This window comes from Drosophila takahashii, chromosome 2L (genome assembly GCF_030179915.1).
Source record: "Drosophila takahashii strain IR98-3 E-12201 chromosome 2L, DtakHiC1v2, whole genome shotgun sequence".
NCBI lineage: Eukaryota > Metazoa > Arthropoda > Insecta > Diptera > Drosophilidae > Drosophila > Drosophila takahashii.
The window spans coordinates 3,229,148-3,241,352 of NC_091678.1; the positions used below are offsets into that span (position 1 = coordinate 3,229,148).

The window sequence follows — 12,205 nt, forward strand, 5'->3', positions numbered from 1 at the left end:
TTTATTACCTTTACCCTTTTTTTGTTTTGGTTTTGCAAATTCTTGGTCTCAAAATGACAATAAATCATATACATTTTGGTTTCGGTTTTTTTGTATTGCGGAAAGAGAGCTTTCTTATATAAGGGGTTTCTTTTGGGTTGGGGCACTTGCAACTTGGCGGCACGAGTCGGTGCATTGTGTGGTTGCAAGGATGCTTGGTTCAGAGACCCCAAAATCTTATAGTTTTATCTGATTTAAATGGTCAAAAAATATAGGGCGAAATATAAGAAAGTTTTTAACAAATTTTAAAGCTTCTGAATTTATAAATTTCTGGGTAACTTTCTTTGGAATTTAACCTATGCTGTACGTGACCCCTTTCGTTCCTGTTGTTACCCCTTTTTTTTCAAAACAGCAAACCACATTTTGTTGAACATTTGCGAATACAACCCCTGGCGAAAAGTCGGGCACATCAAAAGTATCCCTTGCAGCACTTGTTGCAGCACCTCATCCTGTCCCCTCACCGAATCCTCAAACACGCCAAGGTGTAAATGAAAGTCAGATTTACGCAATTTGCCCCAAGACCTTGTAGTGGGGTTTTTGGTTTTTTTTTGGTAAGGGGACTCTAAGGGGAACCGACCATCGTCACGGGGTCTCTCATTTTTATGGGTAGCAGCGACATGCAAATTGTGTAGGTAACATTTTTGAGCGTGTTCTAATTTACAAGCGAGTGGAACCGAAAGGAACCAAATTCGAAGCCAATCACGTCAGCGTTTGCCAAAGAGAATGAAGCCGGCCAAAAGGAAGGTGGCCAAAATGGAGGGGGAGTGGGCCAAAACGGGGGGATCGCACAGGTTACGTGCTTGTAAATTCAAATTTGGCTGCGTTGCTGGCCAGCCAGTTGTTTTTTGTGGTTCATTGAGCCGTGTTCCGTGCATAAATTAATGAAATATGAAAAGGAGCTGGCTCACTTCGGTTTCCTGCGGACCGCACACAATGTCCAGCATGGTTTATTATACCCGTTACTCGTAGAGTAAAAGGGTATACTAGATTCGTGCAAAAGTATGTAACAGCTAGAAGGAAGCGTTTCCGACCCCATAAAGTATATATATTCTTGATCAGGGTCACTAGCCGAGTCGATCTAGCCATGTCCGTCTGTCCGTCTGTCCGTCTGTCCGTCTGTCCGTCTGTCCGTCTGTATGAACGCTGAGATCTCAGAAACTACAAAAGCTAGAAGGTTGAGATTTCCCACACATATTCTTTGGCTTCCTACGCAGCGCAAGTTTATTTTAGCCGAGCGCCACGCCCCCTCTAACGCCCACAATCGCCCACTAACGATTTTAAAATGGGTCCTGCGCCCACATCTTTAAAGATTTCCTAGAAGTATAAATGCAATTTTGTTGTGTATATTTATACCTATCGAAATGTAGAAGACATTTTTCAAATCGGACCATTCATTAAAAAGTTATACGCTTTATAAATTGTCAACATATATCTATCTCCCTCGCACTCCCTTTAGCTGAGTTACGATTATTAGTCGGGACACCAACCCGACACAGCGTTCGCACTCCCTTTAGCTGAGTAACGGGTATTAGATAGTCGGGACACCAACCCGACTATAGCGTTCTCTCTTGTTTATTAATTCAATTTGTGCCTAAATTAACGTGTAAGTGGTTAATATTGAGTTACTGCACTTACCGCACAAAAATCAAGGGAACATATAAAAGGGAAAGAAGAAAAAAATACCCTTGGTAAGAAATGTTGGTTTACAAAGGATATAAAAATAATCTAGTATTTTTTTAAACATAATTATTTTAGCACCTGTTTTCTCGTCCTTATGGTAAACTTAAAGTAGTTTTAAAATCTAGGAACACATAAATATAAAAGTATATCTGTTTAAATGTAAAGGATAGTATTTTCTTGATATTTGAAAAATAATGTCTGGTATATTTTAAATTAATAAATAATATAAAATAATTGAGTAAAATCAAATACGTTCAAAAAGGGTTTAAACAAAAGAGGAATATAGCTCAACACTTTAAAACAATAATTTCGATTTAAAAATAATAATCAATACAATATCCGTAAATTTGTTTGTACTATTATTAGCTTTATTTAATTAACAAAAAATAAAAAAGAACGAAATAAAATTAAATATCCTCTGCTAGGGTATAAGCATCAAAAAGCATACAAAATCAAGAGCAACAGGAAAGTTTCCTTTTTGGGCCGTTGCGTGTGCCACTGCCATCGTCTTGGGATTGGGATTTTAGCCACGATTTGGGTTTGGTTCGGGGTTTTTCAGCTCCCGACATGCGTTTTTGATATGAGCATTTAGATTATTGCCTTGGTGTGGCAATAAAATGCGCGGAAAACGATAGCCAGACACGGATTTCGATGCCTAATGTAGAGCACTTGAGTTGCGATTGCGTTTTTGATACACTCGCTGGTTTTGCATCTGGCTTTCGAAAAACGGCGGTCGATCGTTCGTGGTGGAATCGTATCGAAATCAATCAAATGGAATATTGACAGGTCGCTGCCGCCTAAGCCGTTGGTATTTTCTACCTTATCGCCCGGGCTCCATGTGTCACCGCCCATATCTTTATGCCCATCTGGCGGCAATTTTGGTGCCCGAGTTAAGCACTCGCTTAACGCTTAACGCCCCCATAAGCCCTGACTAATTGGCAAGGAAATCGCTTTTCCGATATATATTATAAAAGCCTTCAAATGGCCAACTACTTCTTTTTTTTCGTTTTGTCTTTGGCTGGGCAATTGCTGAAATTGTGACAAATTTAAAAACATTTTCCAATATTATTTATCGCGTGGTGTACGCATGTTGAATGCGCAATTCACGCAGCCAGTTGCTGTTTACTTAGTTCGGGGGATTTGTTCAAAATCGAACGCGAAAATCGACAACAAGCATTTTGTCTAGCCTGCCATGTTCGATTTGGCCTCAGCTCACTTTTTTTGGGGCAAGCTATATTCGTGGGGAAGTGGGAGTTGCGGCTTCGGTTTGGGTTTCGGTCAATGGCAACGAGAAAAGGCGTATGCAAATTAAATCAATCGAATGCTATTAACTATATGCTTAGTTTCAATTATTAGAGATAAATTGGATTTAATATTTTAATTACAAACGGAAAATACATTTTGTATACCTTCAAAGAATTGATGTGACTCAACTTTTCTACATAAAATATTTGTGTTTAATATACAGTGCTATTCTAACGAATTATTAACCTTAAAAAACCATCTCGCCACTTAAATATTAGTTTTTAGTAAATTGGCATTGTTCTGAAAGTCTAGATTCTACATTTAATATTTCAATTACAAAGGAAAATTTTTTTAATGAATAAACTAAGCTAAATAAAATATTTGTTTTTAATAAACAGAGTTATCCTAAGCTTAAAAAAACATATCGTATCTTGAACTGGATTTCTCTTGGTAAATTGGCAAGGTTATGAAAGTATAGATTCCTAATTTGTTATTTTGATTACAAAGTAAAATATATTTTGTAAGGCTCTAAAGATTTCTTTTAAATAAACACAGTATCCCACTGATTTATTGACCTCCTAAGATCATCTCGTATCTTACAAAGTTTTTGACAATTTTTTATTTTGACATATCCAACGTTTTGACAGTCGCGACCATTAGTCGCTATCACTAGCGACCGTCATGACCGGGCCATTAGACCATTAGCCACTTCTTGGGGCAACCCTGACATCTGCCAAGCCCCTGCGAAGTCAGTCTAGTTTAGCATTTGATTCATGGGGGGCCAGCACCACCCGCGCCTGGCCAATCAGCAAATCATTAACAACTAATTAAATTATATAAAAGAGCCATTAATTAAGCCTTAAACTCAAGGCGGCCGAGAATAGATTTCCCTTTCACTTTACAAGGAAACAGAAACAGAAACCCAAACAGAAACAGAATCCGAGATCAACATTGTGGCGAACAAATAATGACAAGAACTTTGCGCTAAACTTTTGCACTTTGACACCCAACTGTGAACCCGGCCCACTCCCACTCCCAATCGCAATAAACCTTATTCTTTGCTTCTTAGGGGCACGCTTTGTGCGGCGGCAGTTGTAAATATTTAATAACTACATTAATAACAGCAATGACAACGGCAGCAACAGTAATAACAACAATAATAACACGCGCTGCAATTTGCCAGAGCGGCAATAAAAAAAACTACCGTTTTTGGCCACGTTTGCTCAACTCAACTCAAAGTCGGTCTCGGAAACTCAGACTCTCTGACTCGACCACATGGAATGAATGAATGTCATTAATTTGACAACAGAAACCGTTAAATCAGCAATTCAATCACCTGGTCAGAAGCGGATTTCCACACCGAGAAAAAATCGGGTATAACAAGTGTGACCCTGCTCAAACATAAATCAGGCATTTACCAGTAGTGTGACCTTGATTACAAAGAGCTATTCATATTTAGGACCTGTTCATAACAGTAATTCTTAATATGAAAATCTAAAACAAAATAAGTGTTAGTAATATGATTTTGGATAAAACATTCTGTTTTATTTTTCTTCCTGCACCGCTTAATGGTGCGACAAAGAAACGGTTCTCTCGCGGGCATCTCTCGGTGCCTCTCAAACTCCTTCTATTTCGAGACGGCGTGAGTCTTAAATTACCAACCTTGCCACAATTTCAATGCGCATTCGCATTCGAATTTGTTTGCGGTAATTGGCCTCTGAGTTTGCCATTTCAGTGGCTCAAAAGGGGTCGGTGGGTGGCTCGCTGTGGGTCGGGGGTCCAGCTGTTGGTGGTGCTGGCTACTGAAACCGCCGCACCCACCAAACGATCCAAACAAATCCAAATAGCAAAGCGGACCTGTGTGTACAGTGACTTGGGGGTGGCATTAAATGCTTCAACAATTACTTCTTGCCTTGCAGTTAATTGTTCAGCTCAAAATGTAGTGTTCACATTTCGCTAATGATGTTAAAATGTCTGGACATATGTTTAAAGTTGCTAACAATTTTTATTACTTTAGTTTTTATTACCCCGGGTAGTATAAACTTAAGAGGAATTTTCCCAATCCTCGAAAACTGAATCAATGATTTGTTTTTATGAACTGCACGAATGCAACACTTTTATTACATAATCAAAGTACAAATGGTAGTTTGACCTTTCTGAAATATATAAATATATTGATCAGTTCTTTTTGCAAAACATTTTAAATAACAGGAAGTCCTTTTTTGGTCAACTAGCTGATATTGTAAAAATCTTAATAAGTTATTTTTTGTATAGATAGCTAGATTTGGTTTTAATTCTAATTACAAGGAATTTTATTGATTTTATTAAAAGACATTACAATTTTATTATTTTCTTTGGCACGACCAACTTTCCATAAAAAGCTTTTATTAGTATATTATGACCTGGCTTTTAACCACTGTGCGAGGGAGTTCGCCTTTCAACTTCTGTGGCTGCTGCTACAGGTGTCTCTGGTCTCCAGTCTCCGATCACCGATCTCCGGTCTCCGGGTTGGCGTTCTCCTCAATTCTCCTCGATTCTCCCCCCGTGTCAATGACAGTTCAATGTGCCTGCTTGATGGTTGTTTCTGCCATCGTTGTTTTGTTGCCGGTCTGGCAACAGTTGTCGCACATGCAAATCGTGACTGTTGTCCATCACAGCTCTCCAGTTTGCCAGTTTGGCAGTTCTCCGGAGTCTCAGAGCCTCGGAGTTGCCAAACTTGCCAGTCAGTCAGTTTGTCAGTCAGTCGTTGGCCGTGTAATTTTTTGTCTCTGCTCTGTTGATTTTTTGGTAGTTGCACATGAGACCCGAGTGATTTGTTTAAGACGTTTTGATTGATTATTGGTGCGCATGCGCCAAAGCGGCGACAAACTGCCAAAATCTATGTATGGGCATTTTGTTTTAAACATTTTGCAATGAAGAAAATTTAAAAAAATATAATATTAACTTTACAAATTTCTGTTCAGTATTTTAATAATTTCTTCTAAAATTATTAACTTTTTTATAGATTTAATGGCATGTTTTTAGGGATAAATATATCTGTATAATTTATGTTATTATTTCCTAATGGGATATTTTTTCATATCTATGAGTAATACCTGTTAAGAATTGATCTGTTTTCTTTATGTGTTGCCACATCTTTGTTATGGCCCAGTCATGCGCCAAAAAAAGAGCCGCTTTTATTAATTATTCTGACCCAGAATTCGTACGAATCTCGGAGTATCGGAAATCTGAGAACAGTAACTGAAACCAGAAACGCGAACAACGCTCGGGGTATGAGTTTTATATATTTTCGAGCTCGGCGCGCGTTTGTTGTCAGTTTCGGTTTGAAATATTTACCACCTGTGATGAATAACGTTACATTTGCGTTGATTGTTTTTTATCCGTGATTTATCGAGAAGTTCGAGTACCAGCAGCACCTCGATGGCCATGCCCACATATAATGCTGATTACTCAGGTGTCTGGGGTGCGTGTTTTCTGATTTTCTGACTTCGGATTTCGGATCTCCTCCTTCTCGAGGCCCGTGTACCGTTAATTAATTTGCAAGTCTCTGCCTCGTCGCCGTCTTTGTTGTTAACTCTGTTTTGGTTTCGTTATGTGTATGTTTTAGCCGGAATTTGTAGTGCAAAGTGCACACCGGGTGGCATTCGTCAGAGGATTGGATTTGTGGAAATGGGTTTATGCGGGACACAGATTGCGTGAAGAAGATATCATGGAAATTTAAAAAAAAAATGCAATAAAAATAAAAATAAATCGTATAGCGCTCTGAAGAAGCTTTAGAAAAAATTAAAAACCTATAATGCTTAAATATATTATTTTTAAAAATATTTTAAATTGAGCTCTACCAGTAAAAAAATACATTTTTGATTTTTATTAATGCTTTTATTATTTTATTAACGCTTACATAATTATTTTTAAATATATTTAAAATGGGACTTCTCAAGTAAATACTAATATTTTTTCTTTTTAATACTTCTTCCCTTCCTTTTTAATAAAAATTTTTTATAATTCAATAAATTTTTTTTCCCTCACATTTTTTAAACCTTTAACTTCACAAAAATAATAAAACTCGCTTTAATGGTGTCTAAAATAAAATTTAGTTAGGGCAATAAAACGAATACCTCTGGGGCTTATTGGCAAATCAAAGTTAGTTAAATAAAATGATTACTTCTTGGGCTTATTGGCCAACCGAAGCTTTGATATGTTGGGAGTGGCCCCATGGGAGATATTGGGGGTTACCATGGTGGCCCTGGAGGTGGGCGGTGCCCTTGGAATGTTCGAGGGGGCTGGCGATGGCAAGGTGGGTTCATCATCGGTTTTGGGCCTTGGTTTCGACTTGTTGGTCCTGGTGGCTTGGAATCTCTGACTTTGGGGCTTCCGTTTGACACCGCTAGTTGCGCGATTAGTCCTGTTCTTCACTCCCTGGGCCAACGAATTCTTCAGCAAGGAAGCAGTGGGCACCGCCGCCGATGGCGATGGCAAATTGGTCGAGTTCACAGTCATTCCATGGGCACTGATCGATCGACTGAGGGCCTCCGCCTCCTGATTGGCCTCCTGCTGACCATTCCGCATCAGGGTGCTGATCCTCTCGCGCTGCAAACGCTCCTGCACCATGCGACTCTGCTGGATGGACCTGATGTGCTCGAACTCCTGCCAGAAGTTGAAGCTGATCTCCGCCGAGCTGCGGGCAATCTCTGTATGAAGCTCCTGGGCCAAACTTCGGTCCCGCGGGACTTCATCCCTGTTGAAAATTCGCGACATAGGAAAAGGAGTTGTGTGGTCGCTGGAAAAAGAAATATGTGCCTGGAATTTTGAATGAAGTTCGGCTGGGGCTCAACTTGAAGAATATATCCTGGCTAATGTGAAAGTAATACTTATTCAGTTGTTAAAAAATCCTATTTGGTAAAATGTTTAATATTTAAATGCATTTTCTTGTTACTTACTAAATCCATTAGTTTTAAAATCAAATAAAAATATTTGTATTTGTTTTTTAGCCTTGAAAATATTAAATTGAAAAATGATAGTTAATTTAAATTTTTTTTTAATGCGCAGATATTTTTTTTAATATTTTATTTTTCTTTAGTCATTTATCTCAAAATTATTTTAATAAAAAAGTATTCTTCTCTATTCATAAGTTCTTATTCAAAGTTTGCATTTGTGACTTTCAAAGTAAATATAAATGCCGCGATATTTTGAAAATATTACATTCTAATATTACAATGGGTGAAAGATATGTCTTAATGGCTCTTTTTGGGGCCTGAGCCCCTCTACTATCCGGGTTTTCAAAGCACCAGCACCACACTCACTTGTCTGCAGGTTGAAATGCCGCTTTGGACAAACAAACAAAACACGGCACTCGAAACATGACGTTCGTTGTTGTCGGGAGGCGATTTTGATCGATGTGCGTTTTCTAATTGCTGCCAACTTTCTTCTTAATTGTGGCAAGAAAAATGAGGCCCGTATCGAAATGGCATGAAAAGCACAACGAAAAACAGCCACCTGGTGGTGGGGGAGAAATTGCTGTAGATTTATGGAAAGAATTTTTGAGTGGCTTTTTGGGGGTTTCTCCGCGGGTTCTTCGGGGGTTCTCCCTCACTTCTCCCCCTTCGATCAATCATGTGTAGTGCGATAGAAGCCCGAAAACTTGGCCCAATTGTTAAGGCAAACAATAAGGCGATACGATCGCCTTGGTCCACTCCACATAACGAAAACAAAATTGCAGGCTTTCTGGTTTTGTTTTGTTTTTTTTTTTGGGCGTAGGATATCATCGGTGATCTTTCTGGATCCCCTGCTGTGCACTTGTCGAAGCCAAGAGTTCAATGCGCGGCTACCAGCTCACAATTTATCCTTTATGGCTTTTGTTTCTGCAGAAGTGAAAACAAAAGATTGTCATCGTGGTCGTTGGAAAAAGGGTGAGGTAAAGCAAGGGTATTTCTGCATACTTTGCATATTTCCTGGCACTCTAATTGGGTGAAAGTGCCTAGAAAGTGTGACAGTGGGTGATATTGCACTCCCATCATCATCATTTCAGTTTCAGCAGCAGCATCATCATTTCATCCGAGCCAAAGAGTCTCCTGTCAAATCAATATCTATGGCTATAGCTTATACCTGTGGCTGCGCCATATAACATACATCACCCGCATATATAGGCATCGCCAGCAATCAGGCGGACAACAAAAGCCGGGGCCGGCTCAGAAATATTCCCAGGCCAGGGAAACTAGAACTCAAAATCATACATCACAAGCAATTACCGGCTAAAATGCGCCAGAGTAAGCCCCCTACGACCGATAGTTGCAGCAACTTGCCAGCAAAAGTCTGCGACTAACCTTGGTCGCTAGTTAAAGCCCGCAAAAAAAAACAAAAAAAAAGATCGAATAGTGGGCAGCTATTATTACTGTTGTGAATACCCTAAAAGTTGGCAGGTTATGTTGGCTAATTGTTAATTCAAAACCAGATCAAAAATGTATATATCTAAAATGATTATTATTTATCAAAATTTTATACTTTTTACTAAGATTTTGTGTAACAGGAATTAATTATAAATTTTATTAATTATATAAACACAATTAACCACACATTTTCGATTTTTAAAAAGTCTTTTAAATTAAACCTTTTAATAAATAAAATTTGTTATGTAAACAGTTTTTAAGTTAGTATCATGTCTTCGTTTAAATATTCGATTTAATTGATTGCTTTTCATACAAATAAATTAAATTTATTCACATGTGTTAAATTAATTCAATATTATTAAACAATATAGATTGATCAACCTAAATATCCTACATATTCTACTAAAATAACTACATATTATTTTTAAAATAAATGTATTTAAAATATAGTAAAAAATATATTTAAAAATTAGAAAAACTCCAATAAAAATCAGTAAGAGCATTGCCTCTTATGTATCCAAAAATAGGGTTCAGCCCGTTCCCCACTCCCCTCCCTCGCTTTAACCCCTTGCTGTTGTTGTGTATGCTGGGCATGCATCATCATACCATCATCCCATTATCACATACCACAGGCCTCGGCCAAGGCAAGTCGGTCCATGGACCTGGTTCAGGTCCAGGTGAGTCCAGAGCAGGCCACGAGGATCGGATCGGATCGGATTGGCATTGGGATTGGGCTCCTCCTTGGCTTTGACCGACTGAGGCGGCACTTGAATGCCTGGCATGAAATAAATCGCGTGTTTATTGTGCCAGCGGCGATGGCGATGGCAGCAGCGCTCTCGACGATCGCTTCAATGTTGCACATGGAAAATTGAACGCAATAGAATGCCACTAATCGATCGGGCACCGAAGAACTGGAGAGCTGTATGCTGTGGATGCTGGATGCCCCCAGCTAAAAGCAGAAAAAATGAAATGTTTCAAGTTCAAATGCAAGGTGCGGACTGAAGTGAAGCGAAGTGAAGTGAAGGAGTGCCGAAGCGACTGGCGCAAGCAATCTCGAAATAATCTAAACGATTTGGCGAAAATCACGTCGAGCATCGTCGGCATCGGCATCCACCTGTTACGTCGAGCTCATTTTTAATGCCCCCAAAACGAAGGAGTTTTCGAGTTTCAAGATTTCGAGCCTGAAAGGAGGCAAACGGCCGGCCGGCATCGAGAGCAAATTGCAAGAGCCAAATTCAACAAATGCCGGCGCACAGTTTGGCATAATAATGAAGGCGCAATCAAGTGGACGGCTGGCCAGCGGCTGCTGCTGCTGATCCTCCGGAATAAACTAAGAGACTCCTCTTACACAAAGAGAAAAGTGGGCCAGGGATTGTTAGAAAATATGCCAGGTATCTCAAATATTTTCCTTATTGATGGGAACTCTTTTTAATAACCGACAAAAATTCTGAGACTTTTGTTAAGGAGAAAATTATAGTGTGTGGCAATGAATATTTCCAATGGGAAGAGAAAGAATTAATAAGAATTAGAAAGAAATAATAAGAATAAATATATATTAAAAATAATTAATAAGAATTAAGAAGAATTTATAGGAAATAATAAGGATTAATTAGAATTAATGTGAAATAATAAGAATTAAATATAATTAAATATAATTTATAACAATTAATAAGATTTATTATTAAAATAAATGAATAACAAACACAAAGTAATAAATAAATTCAAAATTTTAAAAATTAAATCGAAAGACTTAAGCAAAAAACTTTAAAAGGGTACGAAAGGAACCTATATAACCTTCCTATAACAAATTCGTTTTAATTAATTTAATAATTAAAAAATTTAATGATACAAAATAATAATACTAAACCAATTAAATTTTCAAACAAAATCTTTTAAATATTATAATTTTACATTTTAAATTACTTGTATCAAACTTTTCTTAAGTGTGGGCGAGAATGTTCAAGATGAGGCCAGGTGAGGGTGCATTGCACAGATTAAACATTATTTCTGTTTTCTTCATTTTGGGTTTATCTACCAATACAATGCATAATTTCTCGCTGCTGGCTTGGACTTGGGATCTGGGATCTAAAAATGCCCAAGTCTTTTTGCTGTGGGTCCCGGGTACCCGAATAACCGAATAGCCGAATACCCGGCTCTCGTTGTGGTGTTATTCTAAACGGCTTTTAGACAAAAGCATCAGCCGGGTTGCCCAAGTTCACCTCACGCTGCCAATCAATCAATCACGGCCAAGAAGCCTAGTCATCTGAGCATCTGCCGACTATCCACAGTCCACAATCCACTCTTCGGGCCTGGTCAAGTGTAATGGTTTTGTCATGATGCAGCATTTAAGCTGCCGCCGCTGATTGATGCGGCAAGAAGTGGCCGAAAGAGTGGCGAGTTAGGAATTTCACACCATCAGATCAAGTCGACTGCGACTACATATCTATGGAAATTTTCTGCCGTACACTTGTCGGTCATTTCACTCCGTTAGTTGGCTCGGCCGAGACGAATTGGGTTTTCGAGTTGGGAGTTCAAAGAGTTTCTCAACCATCTGAGGGAAGAAAATCCCACAATCAATAATATTCTCTTGTATTTAATGAATCATTTAAAATGAAATATAAACAAACTACGTCTTAAAGATCAGAATAATGAGAGGATATTGTAAAGTACACGAATTGCATTTTAATTCTTTTAATATTTTTAAAAAATTTTTAAAATTAAATAAATTAAAGTATATTAAAAATAAGTTTATATTCTCTTAATAAATCCTCACCTTATTGTCATTTCCAAATGAGCCTTACTTACATCCGTCTTAAAAACCTCTTTCTTATGCGCAAAATTAGTTCAACTTTTTC

The 12,205-nt window shown here is 38.2% G+C and overlaps 1 protein-coding gene across 1 annotated transcript; it reads right to left on the reverse strand.

Moving 5' to 3' along the window:
• Nucleotides 1-7,034: 7,034 nt before the first annotated feature.
• LOC108062022 (uncharacterized) lies at nucleotides 7,035-7,817 on the reverse strand. Its single transcript, XM_017148514.3, has one exon. It carries the CDS (start codon nucleotides 7,720-7,722, stop codon nucleotides 7,126-7,128), a length of 597 nt encoding a protein of 198 aa, XP_017004003.2. The 5' UTR covers nucleotides 7,723-7,817; the 3' UTR covers nucleotides 7,035-7,125.
• Nucleotides 7,818-12,205: the final 4,388 nt, after the last annotated feature.